This window comes from Neolamprologus multifasciatus, chromosome 2 (genome assembly GCF_963576455.1).
Source record: "Neolamprologus multifasciatus chromosome 2, fNeoMul1.2, whole genome shotgun sequence".
Classification (NCBI taxonomy): Eukaryota; Metazoa; Chordata; class Actinopteri; order Cichliformes; family Cichlidae; genus Neolamprologus; species Neolamprologus multifasciatus.
The window spans coordinates 8,971,972-8,990,114 of record NC_140440.1 but is presented as its reverse complement, the minus strand read 5'-3'; the positions used below and the strand labels follow the sequence as shown (position 1 = coordinate 8,990,114).

Genomic DNA, 18,143 nt, shown 5'->3' with positions numbered 1-18,143 from the left:
TCCTGAATCTACAGCACATCACAGCAGAAGGTTCCTTGCAAAAGTGTTGGCTGCTGGGAATATGTTAGCCATTTGCCACCGCTGCAAATGCTGGAGTCCCCCATGTTTAGTCAGCTAAATGAGCTAACAGGCCTGACCAGTGCTGCAGCTCGACACATTAACTTGTACAGTGCACAGCAGCATCACAGAGAGAGGAGGGGAGGACATAGCGAGAGAGAGAGCGCGAGTAGAACTGCTTTGACTGCAGAGTAGGCAGGGCCAGCATTGTGTGTTCTACTTCTTAAAGCAGCATTATTAGAAAAAGGATAGGAAGGTGCTGATTTGAGCAGACAGTGACTATAACGGGCCTCTAAATAATTAAAAGGCTGTAAGAGGGGCAAGAATAAAGACGCCTGAAATCAATCAAGACTCACAGAATATGTAGAAATAGTTGGCTTCGAAGGTGAAAGAAAACACTAAGCAAAAAATATGAAAAACCAACATACCATCTAAAACAAACAAAGTAAGATGCATGAACAGATAAATAGGGTAAAAGTGGAAAGGTAATAAAGGATAATACAGACAGAATAGAAACTAGATATTTAACACCATTTCATAGTAAGAGTTGTGTCAAGGTACTTTATGTAAAGGTAAATGCCCCACAATATAGAGAAAGAACCCCAGTGATCCAGCCCCAGGGACAAGAACGTAGAAAAGAGGAACAACTTTTTAACAGGAAAACACAGAGGTGGATCACGGATTAGTAAGAGCCATTGGAATTATGGATAGTGAAAGCAAAAAGAGAAACACAGCACCAGAATAACACTTTCTTTCCAAACATGTATTTAGCACACAAACAAATTATCCCACTGTAACCTGACAGTATCACTTACATTCTTGAGCTTTCGACTGCCGTCACTTCCCCTGGAGAATGAAACACAGAGAGAGACAGACAGAGGAGGTAGTGAGACTTCTGGTTCTATTCAGTGAAGTGTCTTACATAAAGATAACAGCAGACAACTTCAAGATGTGCCATCTCCCACATATCTATGTGAAACAGCAGAAAAAAACTAAACTTTGTGAAATATAAGAATCTGCAGTGACTGTAGCCCACGCACAGAAAGCGAACATTTTGGCAAAACCTTTTGTTAACAGTCTTAGCAACTGAATAACTGCTGAAATAGAAAGGAAAGAAACACTGACATTTAAAATGGTAAGTCCAGAATTCACAAAGAGAAATACTTTTGTAGTAGATAGAAGAGACACGTGCTATAGTCGTAGCCTAGTGAGTTGACTGCCAACTGATCTCTGGGAGGTGGAGCATCTCTAAGAGAACACCCCAGCGGAGGCCACTTAGCACCACAGACGCTGCCAAAATGAAATGATGCGAATCTTGCGGATTACCACGTGAGCTATAAATGGGAAGTGGAATGAAGCAATTGTAAACCTGACTAAAATGCACTCATGTTGTAGAAATACAAATTTCTAGGCTGAGAGGTGAAAAACAAAGACAGAGAAAACAAAGGCTAAAACACAGACACATACAGGAAGTGTGAGACTTTGTTTTCTTAAATAGTCTCAATCACATAAAATCCACAATCTGCCTTTTCTTAAGCTGTGAAAGACACGTGAAGCCTGATGAATGGCAAATAAATAAATAAATAAATGAAAATGGATAAAATAGACAACAAAAACATTTAAAAGTATTCTTAAACTAGAGTTGATAGCAATTATGTCCTGCCACAATCTTTGTACCTGGATCAGCGCAGCATTAGAGGATCACAGGATCAATAAATTGTTAAAATTGATGCTTGATTAAACATTAACGACTTGGGAAAAGCCAGAATAGTTATTATATCTTAGTATCAAGGTCAATAAAAATAACTAATGTATATCAAATCAGCACAAGGTCATTTCACAACATTTTACACTGTCCATAAAGATATTTAAAAAAATGTATACAAGGTCAACTTAAAAACAATTAATTATGGGAAACTCATATTTAGCTTAAATGTTACAGTTTTTTTAAATTAAGAATAATAACCTTTAATTTGGAAAAAAAAAAAAAAAGCATAATGGATGTAAACTATGTATAGCCAAGAGGTGAACACGAATTAGACTGGAATTATCTTTTGCTGGGCTGCTTATAGGCAAATGTAGAGGAGTTCAACCAGAGATGCTTGCGCGCTTCATCTTTTCATGTAGGACACTTCCCAAGACTCCAAAGACTGCTGAACCAACCCATTTGTTTGATGTATAAATGCACACAGCGTTTTTATTTTTTTGTTTGGTGCCTTCGTAAACATCTTTACAAAGGCTCTCAGCTTAACATGTCCTTATTATAAATATATTGTACTTCCAGGGATTCAAAAAGAAAAGATAAACAAGGACACGAAATAGCTTATCTTGTACTTATATACAGGATTTTCTTATGTGGGGATTTCAATGTTACAGGTACAGAACACAACTATTTTATGCCATAATTCATACAACACATCCTGAGACTCGGCTTAACTTAGGCCAACTCATTCAACATGCAAGTGACACTCAAAGTTGGGCTTTGAATGGCAGCAGGTACATGAGAAACAAATAAAGGTGGAGAAGGTGAAATGAGCTTGAGAGCATGAACAGCAACACCTCCCTCATCATCCTCTCATTCTGTCAGTTGACTAAATAAACATGGAGACAAGTACCTTTTGTCTGCTGTTAGCTAGTAAGTGCACAATCAACAGACAAATAGACATTCCACAAGGTATTAGATCATATTAAGAGGCCCAAGCTAATGTAAACAGCTGTCATATTCTTACATTTTTTTCCTGCATGTTTGTCTTTGTCGTTGAAATGACAAAATGTATTTAATGTAAAGGCTAAAAACAGATAAACTAGTAATGATATTGCTGCTTATTCTTTTCTCTTACATATGTATATTATATATTAAGCATGGGTATATACTAGGGGTGCAACAATACTCGTATTGGTATTGAACCGTTCGATACAGTGCTTTCGGTTCGGTACGCATATGTATCGAACAATACAAAATTTTTAATTTATTTTATCAACTTTTCTTCTGACGATGCTGTCTGTGTTGAGCGCTCAGTGAATCTGCGCTCAACAGTGCAGCCTAGGCGGAGTAGTCGAACGCAGATTCACTGAGCGCAGGGCAAGCTAGCGAGACAGAAGTTAAGCTCTCGTTCAGATCTTGCGTTTGGAACAACTTTGGTTTTCATGTGACGTATGACCCTGAAGGTAAGCGCGTCATGGACTAAAGTAAAACAGTATGTCGGATGTGCCACGCAATGCTCAATTACATTGGTGGGAACTACTGCATTAGCGCAGTTAGCTCGTTAATGTGTTGGCCGTCCAGCCCCACGCACGGAGCGATCCGCGGTAGCTCGTTGACGGAGATTTGCCGTGTTGTGGCGTTAACGTCATTTCAGATTAATGCTGACAGCACTAGTGGGAACACAACGAATATGACTGCATATTTACTCCGACATCATCCTAGTGCAAAGACAAGTGGAAGCAGACAAAAACAACAAGCACGCATGCTACAAACTTTACCTGAGTCATTTAGTCAGCCGTTAGCACATGATTCTCCTTATGGAGACCTGATATGTTTAATATGCTGCTGAGAATAGACCCCAGAATGGCACACTTGTGCTTGGAGGCGACCTCAACCTTGGACTGAATGAAGAAATGGAAAGGCTCAATACAGCAGGAACTCAGCGTAATTGGCAGTCCACAAATATAATCAAACAGTATATGAGCGACTTTGGTCTTTGCGATGCATGGCGCTCCCTTCACCCCACCAGTAAGGAATATACTTTTTTTTCACATGTTTATCACTCCTACTCTCGTCTAGATTATTTTTTGGTCAGCAGCTCACTGCTGAGTGACGTTTCAGACACTGAGATTCACCCTATAGCTGTCAGCGATCATGCTCCTGTATCTTTAACACTAATGCACAAGAATAATACTATGCCATGTAAAAACTGGAGATTTAATACATCACTGCTTAAAGATGAAGACTTTATTAAATATTTTAAAAAAGAGTGGACTTCATATTTAGACTTTAATGACACTCGCGGAACATCAGCTTCTGTTTTATGGGAAGCAGGGAAAGCTGTGATGAGAGGTAAAATAATTTCTTTCTCATCACATAAAAAGAAAAAAGAAAACAAAAATATTCAGGAATTAGAAAAAAACATCAAATCACTAGAAGAAGCCTACGCGTCCCACCAAGATCAGGAAACATTGAACAAAATACGCAAAACAAAACTAGAATTAAATGAGATAATTGATAGAAAAACAAAATTCTTAGTACAAAGACTACGCTTACAAAATTATGAACATAGTAATAAATCCGGTCAATTTCTAGCAAACCAGCTAAAAATAAATAAAGAAAAAACAACTATATGTGCTGTTCAAGATTCATCTGGGAACACAATATATGAACCGAAACAAATAAACAACATTTTCAGGGATTTCTATAAAACGTTGTATTCACCACAAATAAACCCATCTAAAAAGGAAATTGATCAATTTTTAGACAACATAACTCTCCCAAAATTATTAGACTCTCAAGCAATGGCACTGGATTCGCCACTGACATCAGGTGAACTCCAGGAAGCCCTGATAAGTATGTCCAATAATAAGGCTCCAGGTCCAGACGGCTTTCCTGCAGAATTCTACAAAGAATTCTGGACGATTCTAGCACCAGTTTTTTACAGAACGTTGTTAGAAATCAAAGAAAAGGGCAGACTTCCATCAAATATGAATTCTGCAAACATTAATCTCCTGCTAAAACCAGGCAAAGACCCTGTATATCCCTCAAGCTATCGTCCAATATCCCTTATTAATGTAGACCTCAAAATAATCTGCAAAGCTCTCTCGAAGAGACTAGAGAAAATAACCCCCCTCTTAATTCATCCTGACCAAACTGGTTTCATAAAAGGTAGGCACTCATCAACAAATACACGTAGATTACTTAATTTGATAGACTACTCATACAGTAAAAACCTTGAAACTACAATATTTTCCTTAGATGCAGAAAAAGCGTTTGACAGAGTTAACTGGAAATTTCTATTTGCAACTTTACACAAATTTGGTTTTGGATCTTCTTTCATCAACTGGTTAAAAATATTATATAATTCCCCAACAGCTTGTGTCAGAACAAATGACCAGACATCCTCCAGCTTATGTCTCCTGAGGGGCACCAGGCAGGGATGCCCACTCTCCCCTTCACTGTTTGCAATTTTTATCGAACCACTAGCAGCAGCAATTAGACAGAATTCAGCAATTAAGGGCATAAAATGCAAGAACGTGGAACATAAAATCAGCCTTTATGCTGATGATGTGTTACTCTTTCTCCAAAATTCACAAACCAATATCTCTGGGGTGATTGAATTGATAAACTCTTTTGCAAGAATATCAGATTACTCAATTAACTGGTCAAAATCTACAGTCCTTCCTATTAATTGCTGCTTCCATAATTCCTCTTCTACTCCACTGCAATCGCGAAATATAAAATATTTAGGTATTAATATTTCTCCCAAGCTTGCAGATCTAACTAAATTAAACCATACACCACTTTTAAAGAAAGTAGAAGGTGATCTGGCTAGATGGAAATGTCTACCCATATCACTCATGGGAAGGGTTGCTGCTATAAAAATGATGGTATTACCAAAAATAAATTATTTATTCTCAATGATCCCAACTAAACCGCTGCAAGATTGGTTCAGATCTCTAGATTCATATATGTCCAAATTCCTTTGGAAAAATAAGCCCCCACGTATAAGCTTAAAAACACTACAAAAGACCAAGGATAAAGGAGGATTAGAACTACCTAACTTTCAGCACTACTTCTTAGCCAACAGGCTTCAGTTTATCTCAGGATGGCTAAAACATACCCTTTTAGATGAACCTTGGCTAGATGTAGAACAAGCACTTTGCAATAATCTATAGATTTCAGATCTACCATTTATCAGCTCAAACATCCAACGACATGAATGCTTCAAAAGCATCAACATCAGCTCTTCTCTGACAGCATGGTGGGAGTTTCTGAAGTTGACAGAGTCTCCATTAATCCCATGCAAACGTACACCTATCTGGAACAACCCTGACATATTACAAAACAATAATATGATAAACTTTTCAGATTGGAATGGTAAAGGAATCAAATATGTAGAACATATACTAGAAGGAACAGAATTTATTTCATTTGACAGACTAGTTACACAATATGGGATCAACAAGAAAAGATTTTTAGAATATCAACAAATTAAATCCATAATAAAAAAGAAATTTAAACCGGGTCAAGTTGAACTACAAACACCACCAAGTGTGGTTCAATTTTTTACTCTTAAAACCCCCAAATTACTATCCAAAATATACAGAATGCTTTCTAAAACAGATGAATCAATATCACTTCCTATTGCAAAATGGGAAGCGGATTTATCAGTTAACTTAGACCAAAACTTCTGGTCTCAGATTTGCTTAAAAACCTTTCATCTAATCAGAAATCCCAGTCTGCAATTAATTCAATACAAAATACTACATAGAGTGCACTATACAGGTCATCGGATGTTCAAGATGGGCTTTGCATCTACCAACAACTGCTCACACTGCCAAACCAATTCACCGGACAATTATATCCATGCTCTTTGGTTCTGTCCACCAGTTCAGAAGTTTTGGCGCGAGATATGTGAAGACTTATCAAAGTGTCTGAAATGTAACATTCCAACTTCCCCCTTAGTGTGTTTGTTGGGCAGCTTAGATAATGTCACTTCAGAAAAGAATATAGCCCATATGGTTTTCACTGCCCTATGCATAGCCAAGAAAACAGTCCTCATGAACTGGAAAAATAAAAACAATCTTAATTCTAACCAATATAGAAATTATCTATTAGATTACATTAGTCTTGATACAGCCTCTGCCACCACATCAGATCAATCGCTCTGGGCTCCTCTGATCAGCTCCATCACCTAGTGGGGGTGGGGGGTCATATTTTGGTCTCGCCTTCACTGTTGTGATTGGTGTGGGGGTAGGGTCAGGCTTAGGGCGTCGGGGGGTTCCCCGGGAGCATCTTCCTTGGGGGGCTCAACCCGGGGTAGCGGTCATGGCCAATTAGGGGCTCTGTTGGCTCTTAGGTGACGGTTTCCTCGTGGCTACGTGCAGCAGGGCTAGGGGAGGGTCTGTGCTGACGGACGGGGGTTACTGACCTGGTAGCCTGGCTGCCCCTGGGTGGGTCCGGGACGGGCGTGAGGTTCTGGGGGCGCTCCGGCTCTGGCCTGGGGCCCTGGCCGGGCCTCGGGGGCCTGGGTCCTGGTTGGTGTGTTGCCGGGGTTGTGGGCCGGTGGGTATATGGGGGCCCACCACTGGCGCAGGGTGCCGCCGGTGCGCCGAGCCACCTGGGGGGCTCTTCAACTGGTGGGGGGGGGGGGTTGTCACATCTTGCAGGAGCTTTCCTCTCTCAGGAACTCTCTCTGCAAGAGGGGGAGATACAGGAGAGGTGGAGGAAGATCTCAGCCTGGGCGTCTATTGTCTTATGTAGTCTGGAAGATGAGTGGATGATGGGGTGGGTGCAGTTTTCTCTGTGGTGGGGTTGGGTGGACTGCCCCGGGCTCTGTGGGGCCGGGCGGCGCCGCTGCACTGGGCCCCGGTTCGGATGGGCCTGGGCCCCCCTTCCCTGGCGGGTTGCGGAGTATGGGGGTGCCTACTGGGGTCAGCGGGGGAGCTGGCCCCAGGGAGGGGTCACTTGCCCCTCCCTTCCTTCCCTCCCCATCTCCAGCTGCCTCCCTCTTCCCGCTCCACCACAACCACCCACACATGCAGGGCCTTGGAGTAGGGGTGTGTCACCAGGGTGCAGAGGAGGTAACCCCCCCCTCTGTCCCCTTCTGGCTGCCTCTGCCTCAATTTTATCCCGCAACTTAGACATTCACATTACTCACACTCTCATTACACATACATATAGGATCTTGGGGGTGGGCACGCTACACGGAATCCCAATTACCGTCAGGGTGTACACCTCACCCCTGGCGTCGTTGCCCACCTCTCAATTTTAAATACACGTAGACATTGAGGGCTAGCAGGAGGGACTATGCGCTTACCTGCTGCTCTCTGGCAGGTAGCTCCATGCCCTCCTGGGTTTTAAATGCACCTTAGAACACACATACATCAACACTACAATGAGCGGGTGGAGGGAGGTTAGGAGTCTTCTCTCACCCTCGTTCTCTGCGGTCTGCTGGAGCAGGGGGGCTAGGAGGAGGAGTTGGCCGTCCGACTGGGGTCCGGAATGTGGGGCCTCCCTGCTGCTGCGGAGTCGGGGCGGTCTGCTTCTCCCCACCGCAGGGAAAAGGGTAACACAACCTGGGTCTGGGTGCAGTTCTCCCCTCCAGGGGCAAGGGTACCTAGACCCGGTTCGTAGAGTACGCTTGGGGAGTGTGATTGTGTGTACAGCGTCTCTTTATGTCTGTCTCCACGTTGGTTGAGTGTGGAGTAAGTGCATATGAGAGCATGAGGGTGGGAATGGATGTTTGTATCTGTGTGTGCCTGTATGTCTCTGTCCATATGTCAGGTTGGGTATCAGACGCCACCTCTCTGAGGACAGCTCAGGCCCTCCAAGGTTTGGAGGCCTATCTCCCCCCACCACTTCCCCTGCCGGGGGCGGACTCCCTCAGACATCGGTGCGTTGGTGGTTCTTTGTGTCCGGGGGTGGGCGTCCGGGTACCCACCGGCTCACTCCTTGGCGGCTGCTTATCGGGGCCTGGAGCCTGGGGCTCGCTTGGGCCACTTCGGAGGTGGGGTGCCCCCGGCCTCTCGGCCTGGGGCTCGGTCACTCAGGCACAGCTGGCTGCCGGCGGAGCTCACGGGCACGTCACTGCAACCCCCCCTGGCTTCTGCTCCGTGGCTGCTGGGTGACCCCTCATCTGGGACTCTCCTCAGCTCTTTCTGGGACAGTGGCACGGCTGCCCCTCTGTTGGTCTTCCTTGGTCTCTTGTGTTCTGGGGGCCTCTGGATGTCTGGAGTTTTGATCTCCTCCATACCTGCTTCATGCCCTGGAGGACGGGGCAGTGGCCCCCCACACCCTCTAGCAGATCATTACATGAGGGAACCTTTTAAGAAAACAAGCGCGTCCATGCTCACAGGTGTACACACGGGTGATCACACACACAAACTACACCCTTTTTGGCTCCTACCTCAATGCACACTGTGCTGTCGATCTTACGTGCTGCACAATAATGTTTAATATTTAGTATTTACTGTCATATTCCCATATATCATTGTGATGTTGTTTATTGTATTACTCTCGTTTTCTTCTGCTTGTTTTCTTTTTTCTTTCTCAACAGGTGATCCAGGTGATTGATATATGTATTTTTTTTTTTCTGCTTATTCTGTTGGTTTTTGTTTTTTGCCCTTCTCCCCCGTCCCTCTTCTCAACTGTTTTTCTTTCCCTCTTTCTTTCTCCCTTTTCTTTCCCCCAGTCAAGTCTGTCCCGTATTCAGCAAGTGAAAATAAAATAAAGAATAAAAGGTGAATCAAATGGACCATTACGGCAAAGCTGGGATGGTCAATTTGGTAAAGAAAATCCGTTGGGCATCTTTCTTCGCCTTTAGACAATAATTCTGATGGCAAAAGAGCCAAACGGGACAGGCAAAAAAAAAAAAAAAAAAGAGAATAGACCCCAGAAGGATATCGAACCGTGACACCAAAGTATCAAACCAAACCGTGAATTTTGTGTATCGTTGCATCCCTAGTATATAGAAATAAAACTGATATAAAGTAACTTGGCTGAAAAAACAAAAACATTTTAAAACGCCTTTACAAATGGGCTAGCTAGTTATTTCTAAAAAAATTCTCTCATGTGATTAGATTTTATAATCTGGCTTTGAAAGTCATAATTTATTATTTACACTATATTTTTTGTTAGACATAACTACCAAGACATTTCCCTCTATTAGCTCTATGCTATGTGATGACAGTAACATTATTCTTTCTGCTTATGAGTTAATCTTTATTTATTTTTGATGAAAGCATTAAATGGTTTCCATAATTACTGCCAGTAGCATTAACTTAGCCATAATCAGTATATTTACGGATAATGCAACTGAGGTAACGATTTAACCTGTGTTTTATATTTTACAGCATTTCAAAATTTTCTGTGAAATCCACTAGACTGCTGAACAGAAACACAGCTGTCATCTCCTCTCATCTCCACTACCTGGCAAACCATTGCTTATCCTGGAAAATGAGCCATGACCATCAACAGGAACAGTAGATATTCTATTCCTCAGCTCACAGTGCACTACAATCTGTTTGTCTGAGCCCTAGCTGTCCAAAGTTTTCTAGAAGAGTAAAGGTGTAGGAAATAACCTTCTATATGTGAGAGAGTTACCTAAGCACCAGATGAAGTGCAGGGCTACTTGTACAATGAAAGCAAAGTTCCATTTTAACATGTCAACAGAAGCAATGGTGTATTGAGTAAATATAAATCCAGATTGCATCATTTTTAATATATTACTGCCTGCATGTTTTTGGAGATGCTATTAAACACTCAATGACAGAAAGAGAAAAAAAAATCACCCTGTGGCATATTAGGTACAGGCTCACTATGAATGCTAATGAGTCGCCCAATTTAATTGTGTTGTTACCCAAGGCTCTATCCTGGGCCCCTGTTCTTTGTTTCGATATATACCTACATTTTTCTTTTTTACCACATCACTCAAAACCAGTTGTAAACAGTGTTATGAAAATGACACAATTATATGTCCCTCTTCATCTAACAATCTTGATTGGCAATTTTAGACCTTTCTTACATTAACTAAATGATTATACTTGTAGATATGTGCACATGCCGAATCAAGAATAAATAAATAGAGACGCAAACAAAATAGAGATGCATTGCCCCATCTCCAAAAGCACCTTTAAAACCCTTCTGTGAATGAAACCTTGGTAATACACAGCCAGCAGACAGTGCATGCCAAAGACACAGAAACACCCACATATTCACACAAACACATATACAGTATGAAAAGCTAGATGCAGTTGGCTTTGTTACCAAGCAACAAAGTAGGAGTCATGGTTCAGTGTGTGATGCACACCCTTGTGTTTTATTTGGACAGAGACCAATTGTGTCTCACAGATATGCCATTGTTGCTTCACTGGCACAGGCTCATCAAACTTCCATTGACTCCCGTCTACTTATTTGTGTTTCAGTGAACTGCTTGATTGTCTGATGACAGACGGGTTACTGACAAAGTGAGACAAAGAAATGCACAACCAGTGTTTGAGACAAGCAGGCTAAAAGTGTTCACCATCACCATCTAGTGATATAAAGCATTTCCAACAAAGAATTTTAGGAAATACAGTTTTTTTTTTTGTCTTGTTTGAAAATTTAAACCTCAATTTAAATGTGATAAGAATAAGTAAAAAAAAAAAGTTTAAACAACTGTCCTATAACAACAGAGAAAAATATCTCCAAAGGTAAATGTGGAGATATTTACCTTCTGAAGCAGAGAAACATTTAAGAAAATTCCATTCACCAAAGCTTCACTTTACTATGAAAGAACAGCACCCTCACTGTTTTGTAGAGAGATGTAGAGAGAGTCTTGTGTAAATAAATGTCAAAGCTATAAATAATTTAAAGCTCACATTAGTAAGTTTTATTTTAAAACTGTCACCTTTAGTTAGCGCCACAGTAACAGTGTCAACAAACAGAGCGCAAAAAACAGTAAATTCTAAGACATTCACAAACTAAGCAAACTGATTAAAATTCATCAACTAACTTTTAGGCTCTTTTTTTGTCATCCGTGTATCTATGTTTTATCTAAGACTTTTCTACATACAGTATATATGGTCAAATCTACACAGTCAACTCTGCAGGACTCAACTTGTTCAAATGGTAGATATTATCTGTGGAACATAACTCAAGTGGTCGAGTCTTACTTGGCCGTGGGGCGTGTTGATGTGTCCTGCAGGTCTCCAGGGTCAAAGAGCTGGGAGCCCTTCAGTCCTAACTCCTCACAGCCACGCAAAAACACACTGAGGTTGTCCTGTAGAGCGAAAGCACAATTTCATTGGGATAAATACTAGGAGACAGAAAGAAAAGCTACATCAGACCTCAACTAATATACACTTTCTATTATAATTACAGAATTTTATTATTCTATTATTCTATTCTAAATGCAAACTCTGCAAGAAGGACCAGATCATTTAACATGAATATACACTGAACTACTCGAAACATGCGAGTCACACAGATGAGACAGATCACTTATTGACTTAAACATTTAAATCAACATGTTGCCTGGCTCATTATTTCATCAAATCAAAGTTCATCTAAAAATAAAGGGAATGAATATATAAATCAATATTAACTGCTAAAAGTGATTCTGTTGACACAGTTCTAGCCCTTCTGAGTATGTCTACTTCATTTATTTTCATTGGCATAGTAATCCCCCCCACCCCAATTTTATATTTTCTTTTCGATTAAATAGACTGAACTCCTGGTAGAAACATCTTTGCACACTAACAGCTAAAGAGAGAAAATGTCAACATTCTCTTAAATTATCCCACATGAACCATGTCCCACAAACATTTCCAAGGTCTCTGTCAGCCAAACACACTGAAATGACCAGATACTTTCTATCCTGCACAGAAACACACACAAACAAGGAGTCTCGCCATAAAAATCAGGATACCTGCTCAACAGAAATGTGACACCATCAGGTTTTGTGCCCAGCTTTCGTACATCTCATCTCTCAGATTACTCCAGCTTTCGCTCTTGACGGGTTCCTCTGTTCAAATATTTCCTGCTTCTTGTTTATCGGCTTCTTCTCCAATTCCTTCCTTCCTTCTCTCCTCAATGTTTTACTCTGCCCATTGTCTTAGTCCTTCTCCCTCGCTCTCCTTTGCTCTCTGACAAACTCTTTGTTGGACGCAACCTGAGCCAGGCTCTCCTCTCCAGTTCCCAGGTTCTCCCGCTCTCTTTGTTTCTATGTCTCTCAGTCTTTCAGAGGGCCACAACCTAAACCCTTTTCTCCCTTTCTCTCTCAGGGTGTCACCATTTCCTCTCCACCCCAATTGTCCCAAACACACTCTCTCCCTCTCACATGCCAAACACAAACACACTGTACTTGTATACATGCGCTTGCACAAAATGCTGCTTTAAATAAACTATTTTTGAAATATTCACACTACCAAGTGTAAAATTAAAAAAAACAAAACATGCATGGGTGCAATGACAAACATGCACACTTGCATGCACTTGTTCTCACGATCCTTTTCCAACTGTAGCAAACTACCCCTCCAAATCCACCCTGCAGCTTCCTGTGTTTTTGGGACAGTGCCATCTCTGCTCTCCTGGTGAGGCAACCCCACCCAAAGATATACACACTTACGCTAGGATATCTCTCTAACAGGACCAGCAAGGTCTTTTTGAGAAATTTTACTTCTGAAATGACTCACCTGCCGCAGGATTAAGCCGATCAAGGTCATATTAAACTTCAAAACAAAGGGGTTTCACATCAGCTGCATTTGATTAATACTAGTATTTATTTTCCAGACACAAGAAATGAGTTAACACTTGGAACAAGGAATCATCTAACTCGCAAAGGAGGATGATTAGAATTTTTGTGAAACATACTCTAAGAATATGATCATCATACTGATGTAACACAGGGAAGGCAAACATGTTTTATTTTTCTCACACAAAAACTTGGATCTTAGTCTCAAATAATATCTTTAAGCAGACATAATGAGTCTACTCTGAGCTGTTGCCTAACATCTGAAATTGCAGAAAGTTGAATATGAGACCAAATACAATACAGATCTTTAAAAAAAAAGAACCAAGAAGCATGCATAGATATGATTAATTATCACCTTTACAATAATTAACAATGACAAACATTGTAATATCCTTTTCTAGATTTAGATATGATAAGCTGAGCTGAATAAACAATGATTGCATTATCCAACTCAAGTAAATCACAAGATAAACTGTTGCATAGACACTAAAAGCATTGCAAACAAGGGAAGTGTACAACTACTTGACTAGATGTTGCTGTGCTTGCAAGTTGGCAGCATAGAAAGTGGTTAAAATAATTATCAACATTTTACCCATGTACTTTCAGGTTGACAGTTGGTTCTGCAATGTTTTTATAGAGCTGCAACCAGAGCAGAGAGCTCTCTTGCTCACAAACAAGATGGAAAAAAGACAGCTCAGAAAATCACAGCAGTTATGCATTATTTTTGTAGGCTGTATCACCCTAAACTGCTGAATGACCCTTTGACTAGAGGAATGCATAATCACATTTTTACAGGTGTGTGTTAACCTATAAGCAAAGATAATGGCTGCTGCAAGCACTGCTGATACTCCCACTTGGCAAGTAAACGGTAGATTTGTGACTTCAATGTTGTGCATAACACAAAGTAACACACATTTCTGCTGCAGGCGAAATGTTGTGGTTACAGAATAATGCAATTAATGATTTAACCTGGTTGGTAAATACAGACACATACATACACAGTATTTCTATAAACAGTGTCTCATCTTGTCAATTATCTATCTATAGTCCATCCATCTATACTCAGGGGATATGGTAGTGTGAAAGAGGAACTTAATCTTGTTTCCAATTAAGCAGTTTCATCTCACATTTTTCTCTGTTTAGTTCTAATATCATGTAGTCTGGAACCAGACTAAATAACAATAACAAAAGGGGATTTATCCGGCTCATTTGTTAGCAACTAACATGATAGATAAAGGGGTAATTTAGTGGATACTTGGAAATGGTAAATGGACTGGTTCTTATATAGCGCTTTTCTACTCATCTGAGCACTCAAAGCGCTTTACACAACTTGTGCATTCACCCATTCACACCCATTCGCACAAGCACATCTTTCTAAGTGCTTCATAGCTAACATTCACACACATTCATATTCTGATGGATGCATTGGAGAGCAATTTGGGGTTAGTATCTTGCCCAAGGATATTTGGCATGTAGACTAGGGGAAGCCAGAAATCGAACCACCAACCTTCCGATCAGTGGATGACCTGCTCTACCACCTGAGCTACAGCCACCCTGTAGCTCAGGTGGTAGAGCTCAGAAAGAGTGTGTGTGTGCGTTTTTAAGGAAGGGAGTATAACTTTGTTCTGATATGCAGGTCCTTGCCACAGGAAACTGGGTGTCTACCACAAAGAAATGACTGACAGCTCAATGTGTTTGGAGGAGGACCAGATGTCTGGAGGTAGACTCAGAAATAAAGCCCCTGTTCACTCTGTCCATTCTCAGCATTGTGGTGAAATTTGTATGAATTAGAATGGAATGTAAATTAATTTTACAAACATCAGAACATATGTTCTTTAGCTAACACATTGGTCACATATTCCGAGACGTAAAGGTCAAATTAGTTTTATATGTTTGGATTTCTTCAGACTTAACCTTCACTGGAATTTGATAAATGTCGTAATTAGAACAACAACTTTCTCAGGGAAGCAGGTCAGAGTTTAAGGCCTGATGTTGGACAATTGTTTTTGTCCCTTTCAAGAAAAACACTGCAAAAGACTTGGTAAGCCACCCACAGATCACCTCAGATATCCAAATATGAAATGCATTTTTCAGAGCTATCAGTCATATAAATTATTCTAACGGTGCAAAGTTTAATATGGCTCAATTTTTACTGCAGTGGTGAATCAGGTTTACAGATATTCTAATGACAACAGGATAATTAATTTTGCTTCAAACTGAAAAAAGAAAGTCTTCAACTTGATCAAGATGAAATTTTGAGTTGACAGCATACACTTTTATATTTTTTCAAAAATGAGTCATAGAATTTTTAAAATTGATATGCAAAATATGTAAAGTTCAAATTGGAAGGCATTTATGTAACATACCAGTGTTTATTATTAAAAATAATATAAAACACTTGATCTAATAAATGTCATGTCTAATGACTAATGAACTAATGAACATTTCACTCTTTGTGTTTGAGACGCATCTGGGTGGCGCTGTCACTTGGTGTTCGCTCGCTCGCTCTGTGGTATAGTATCGCTTCCTGTTCCTGCTCAAACACAGTGGTGTTTCTGAGTAGCTTATTTGCTTAGCAGTTTAATTAACAACTTTTAAATACATTATTTTTTCACAGTATAATCTTCACGTGCTTCATCCGAAGCACACTTTCTGTGTACTCACTACCTAATTCATAGTATTCACTCACTGTCTCTGTACTGTTTCGCTAGCTTAGCTCGTAGCCGACCCGTTAGCACCATGGCTACTTCACCTGTCCCTTCTGCACTTTCTTGCTCATTGTGTCAGATGTTTAGTTACTCCTCGGCCTCCTTTAGCAGTAATGATATCTGTAACAAATGTAGCATATTTGCAGCTCTGGAGGCCAGGATTACTGAATTGGAGACTCGGCTTTGCACCCTGCTCTCACCCTTAGCTAGCCAGGCCCCTGTAGCTGGTGCAGCCGAAGATAGCGTAGGCCCCGCTAGCTGTTCCCCGGCAGACCCCAAGCAGCTGGGGAAAGGCTGGGTAACGGTGAGAAGGAAGCGTAGTCCTAAACAGAAGCCCCAGGTACACCACCAACCCGTTCATGTGTCTAACCGTTTTTCCCCACTCGGTGACACACCCGCCGGGGGTCAAACTCTGGTAATTGGTGACTCTGTTCTCAGACATGTGAAGCTAGAGACACCGGCAACCATAGTCAATTGTCTTCCAGGGGCCAGAGCAGGCGACATTGAAGGAAATTTAAAACTGCTGGCTAAGGGTAAACGTAAATTCAATAAAATCATAATTCACGTCGGCAGTAATGACACCCGGTTACGCCAATCGGAGGTCACTAAAATCAATATTGAATCGGTGTGTAACTTTGCCAAAACAATGTCGGACTCTGTAGTTTTCTCTGGTCCCCTCCCCAATCAGACCAGGAGTGACATGTTTAGCCGCATGTTCTCCTTAAATTGCTGGCTGTCTGAGTGGTGTCCCAGAAACGATGTGGGCTTCATAGATAATTGGCAAACCTTCTGGAGGAAACCTGGTCTTGTTAGGAGAGATGGCATCCATCCCACTTTGGATGGAGCAGCTCTCATTTCTAGAAATATCGACAAATTTATTAAACCCCTCAAAACATGACTATCCAGAGTTGGGACCAGGAAGCAGAGTTGCAGTCTTACACGCCTCTCTGCAGCTTCTCTCCTCCTGCTACCCCCCCAAAAACCCATCTCCATAGAGACTGTGTCTGCTTCCAAAAAGACAAAAAACAAACTAAAACCAGCAACAACAACTTAAACAATCACAAAGAAAGAACAATACAGTATCCACATCTGAACCAAAGAGTAAAACAGTGAAATGTGGATTATTAAATATTAGGTCTCTCTCCTCCAAGTCTCTGTTAGTACATGACTTAATAATTGATCAACAAATTGATTTACTCTGCCTTACAGAAACCTGGTTGCAGCAGGATGATTATGTTAGTTTAAATGAATCAACACCCCCGAGTCATTCTAACTACCAGAAATCTCGAAGCACAGGTCGAGGGGGTGGTGTGGCAGCAATTTTTCACACCAGTCTATTAATTAATGAAAGACCAAGACAGACTTTTAATTCATTTGAAAGCCTGATGCTTAGCATTGTCCACCCCAGCTGTGAAACTCAGAAACCAGTCTTACTTGTTATCATCTATCGTCCACCTGGGCCTTACACAGAGTTTCTGTCTGATTTCTCAGACTTTATATCTAATTTAGTTCTGAGCTCAGATAAAATAATTATTGTGGGTGATTTTAACATCCATGTAGATGCTAAAAATGACAGCCTCAACATGGCATTTAATCTGTTGTTAGACTCAATTGGTTTCTCTCAAAATGTAAAAGAACCCACCCACCACTTTAATCACACTCTAGATCTTGTTTTAACATATGGCATAGAAACTGAACATTTAACAGTGTTTCCTGAAAACCCTCTCCTGTCTGATCATTTCTTGATAACATTTACATTTACAATAATTGATTACGCAGCAGTGGAGAGTGGACTTTATCAAAGTAGATGTCTTTCTGAAAGCGCTGTAACTAAGTTTAAGAATATAATCCAGCCACTGTTATCATCGTCAATGCCCTGTACCAACACAGAGCAGAGCAGCTATCTGAACGCTACCCCAACAGAGGTCGATTA

General features: G+C 40.9%; 1 protein-coding gene across 5 annotated transcripts in view; it reads right to left on the bottom strand.

Annotated features, from left to right (window-relative positions):
- LOC146523947 (LIM and calponin homology domains-containing protein 1-like) overlaps positions 1-18,143 on the bottom strand; it is a 98,854-nt gene that overhangs the window by 39,305 nt on the left and 41,406 nt on the right. For all 5 annotated transcript variants that reach the window (XM_085178137.1, XM_085178146.1, XM_085178157.1 and 2 more), the window contains exons 4-5: positions 11,923-12,029; positions 873-903 (exon numbers count right to left, since the gene is read on the bottom strand). In XM_085178137.1, coding sequence (XP_085034263.1) covers positions 873-903; positions 11,923-12,029 — 138 coding nt within the window. The remainder of the gene's footprint in view (positions 1-872; positions 904-11,922; positions 12,030-18,143) is intronic.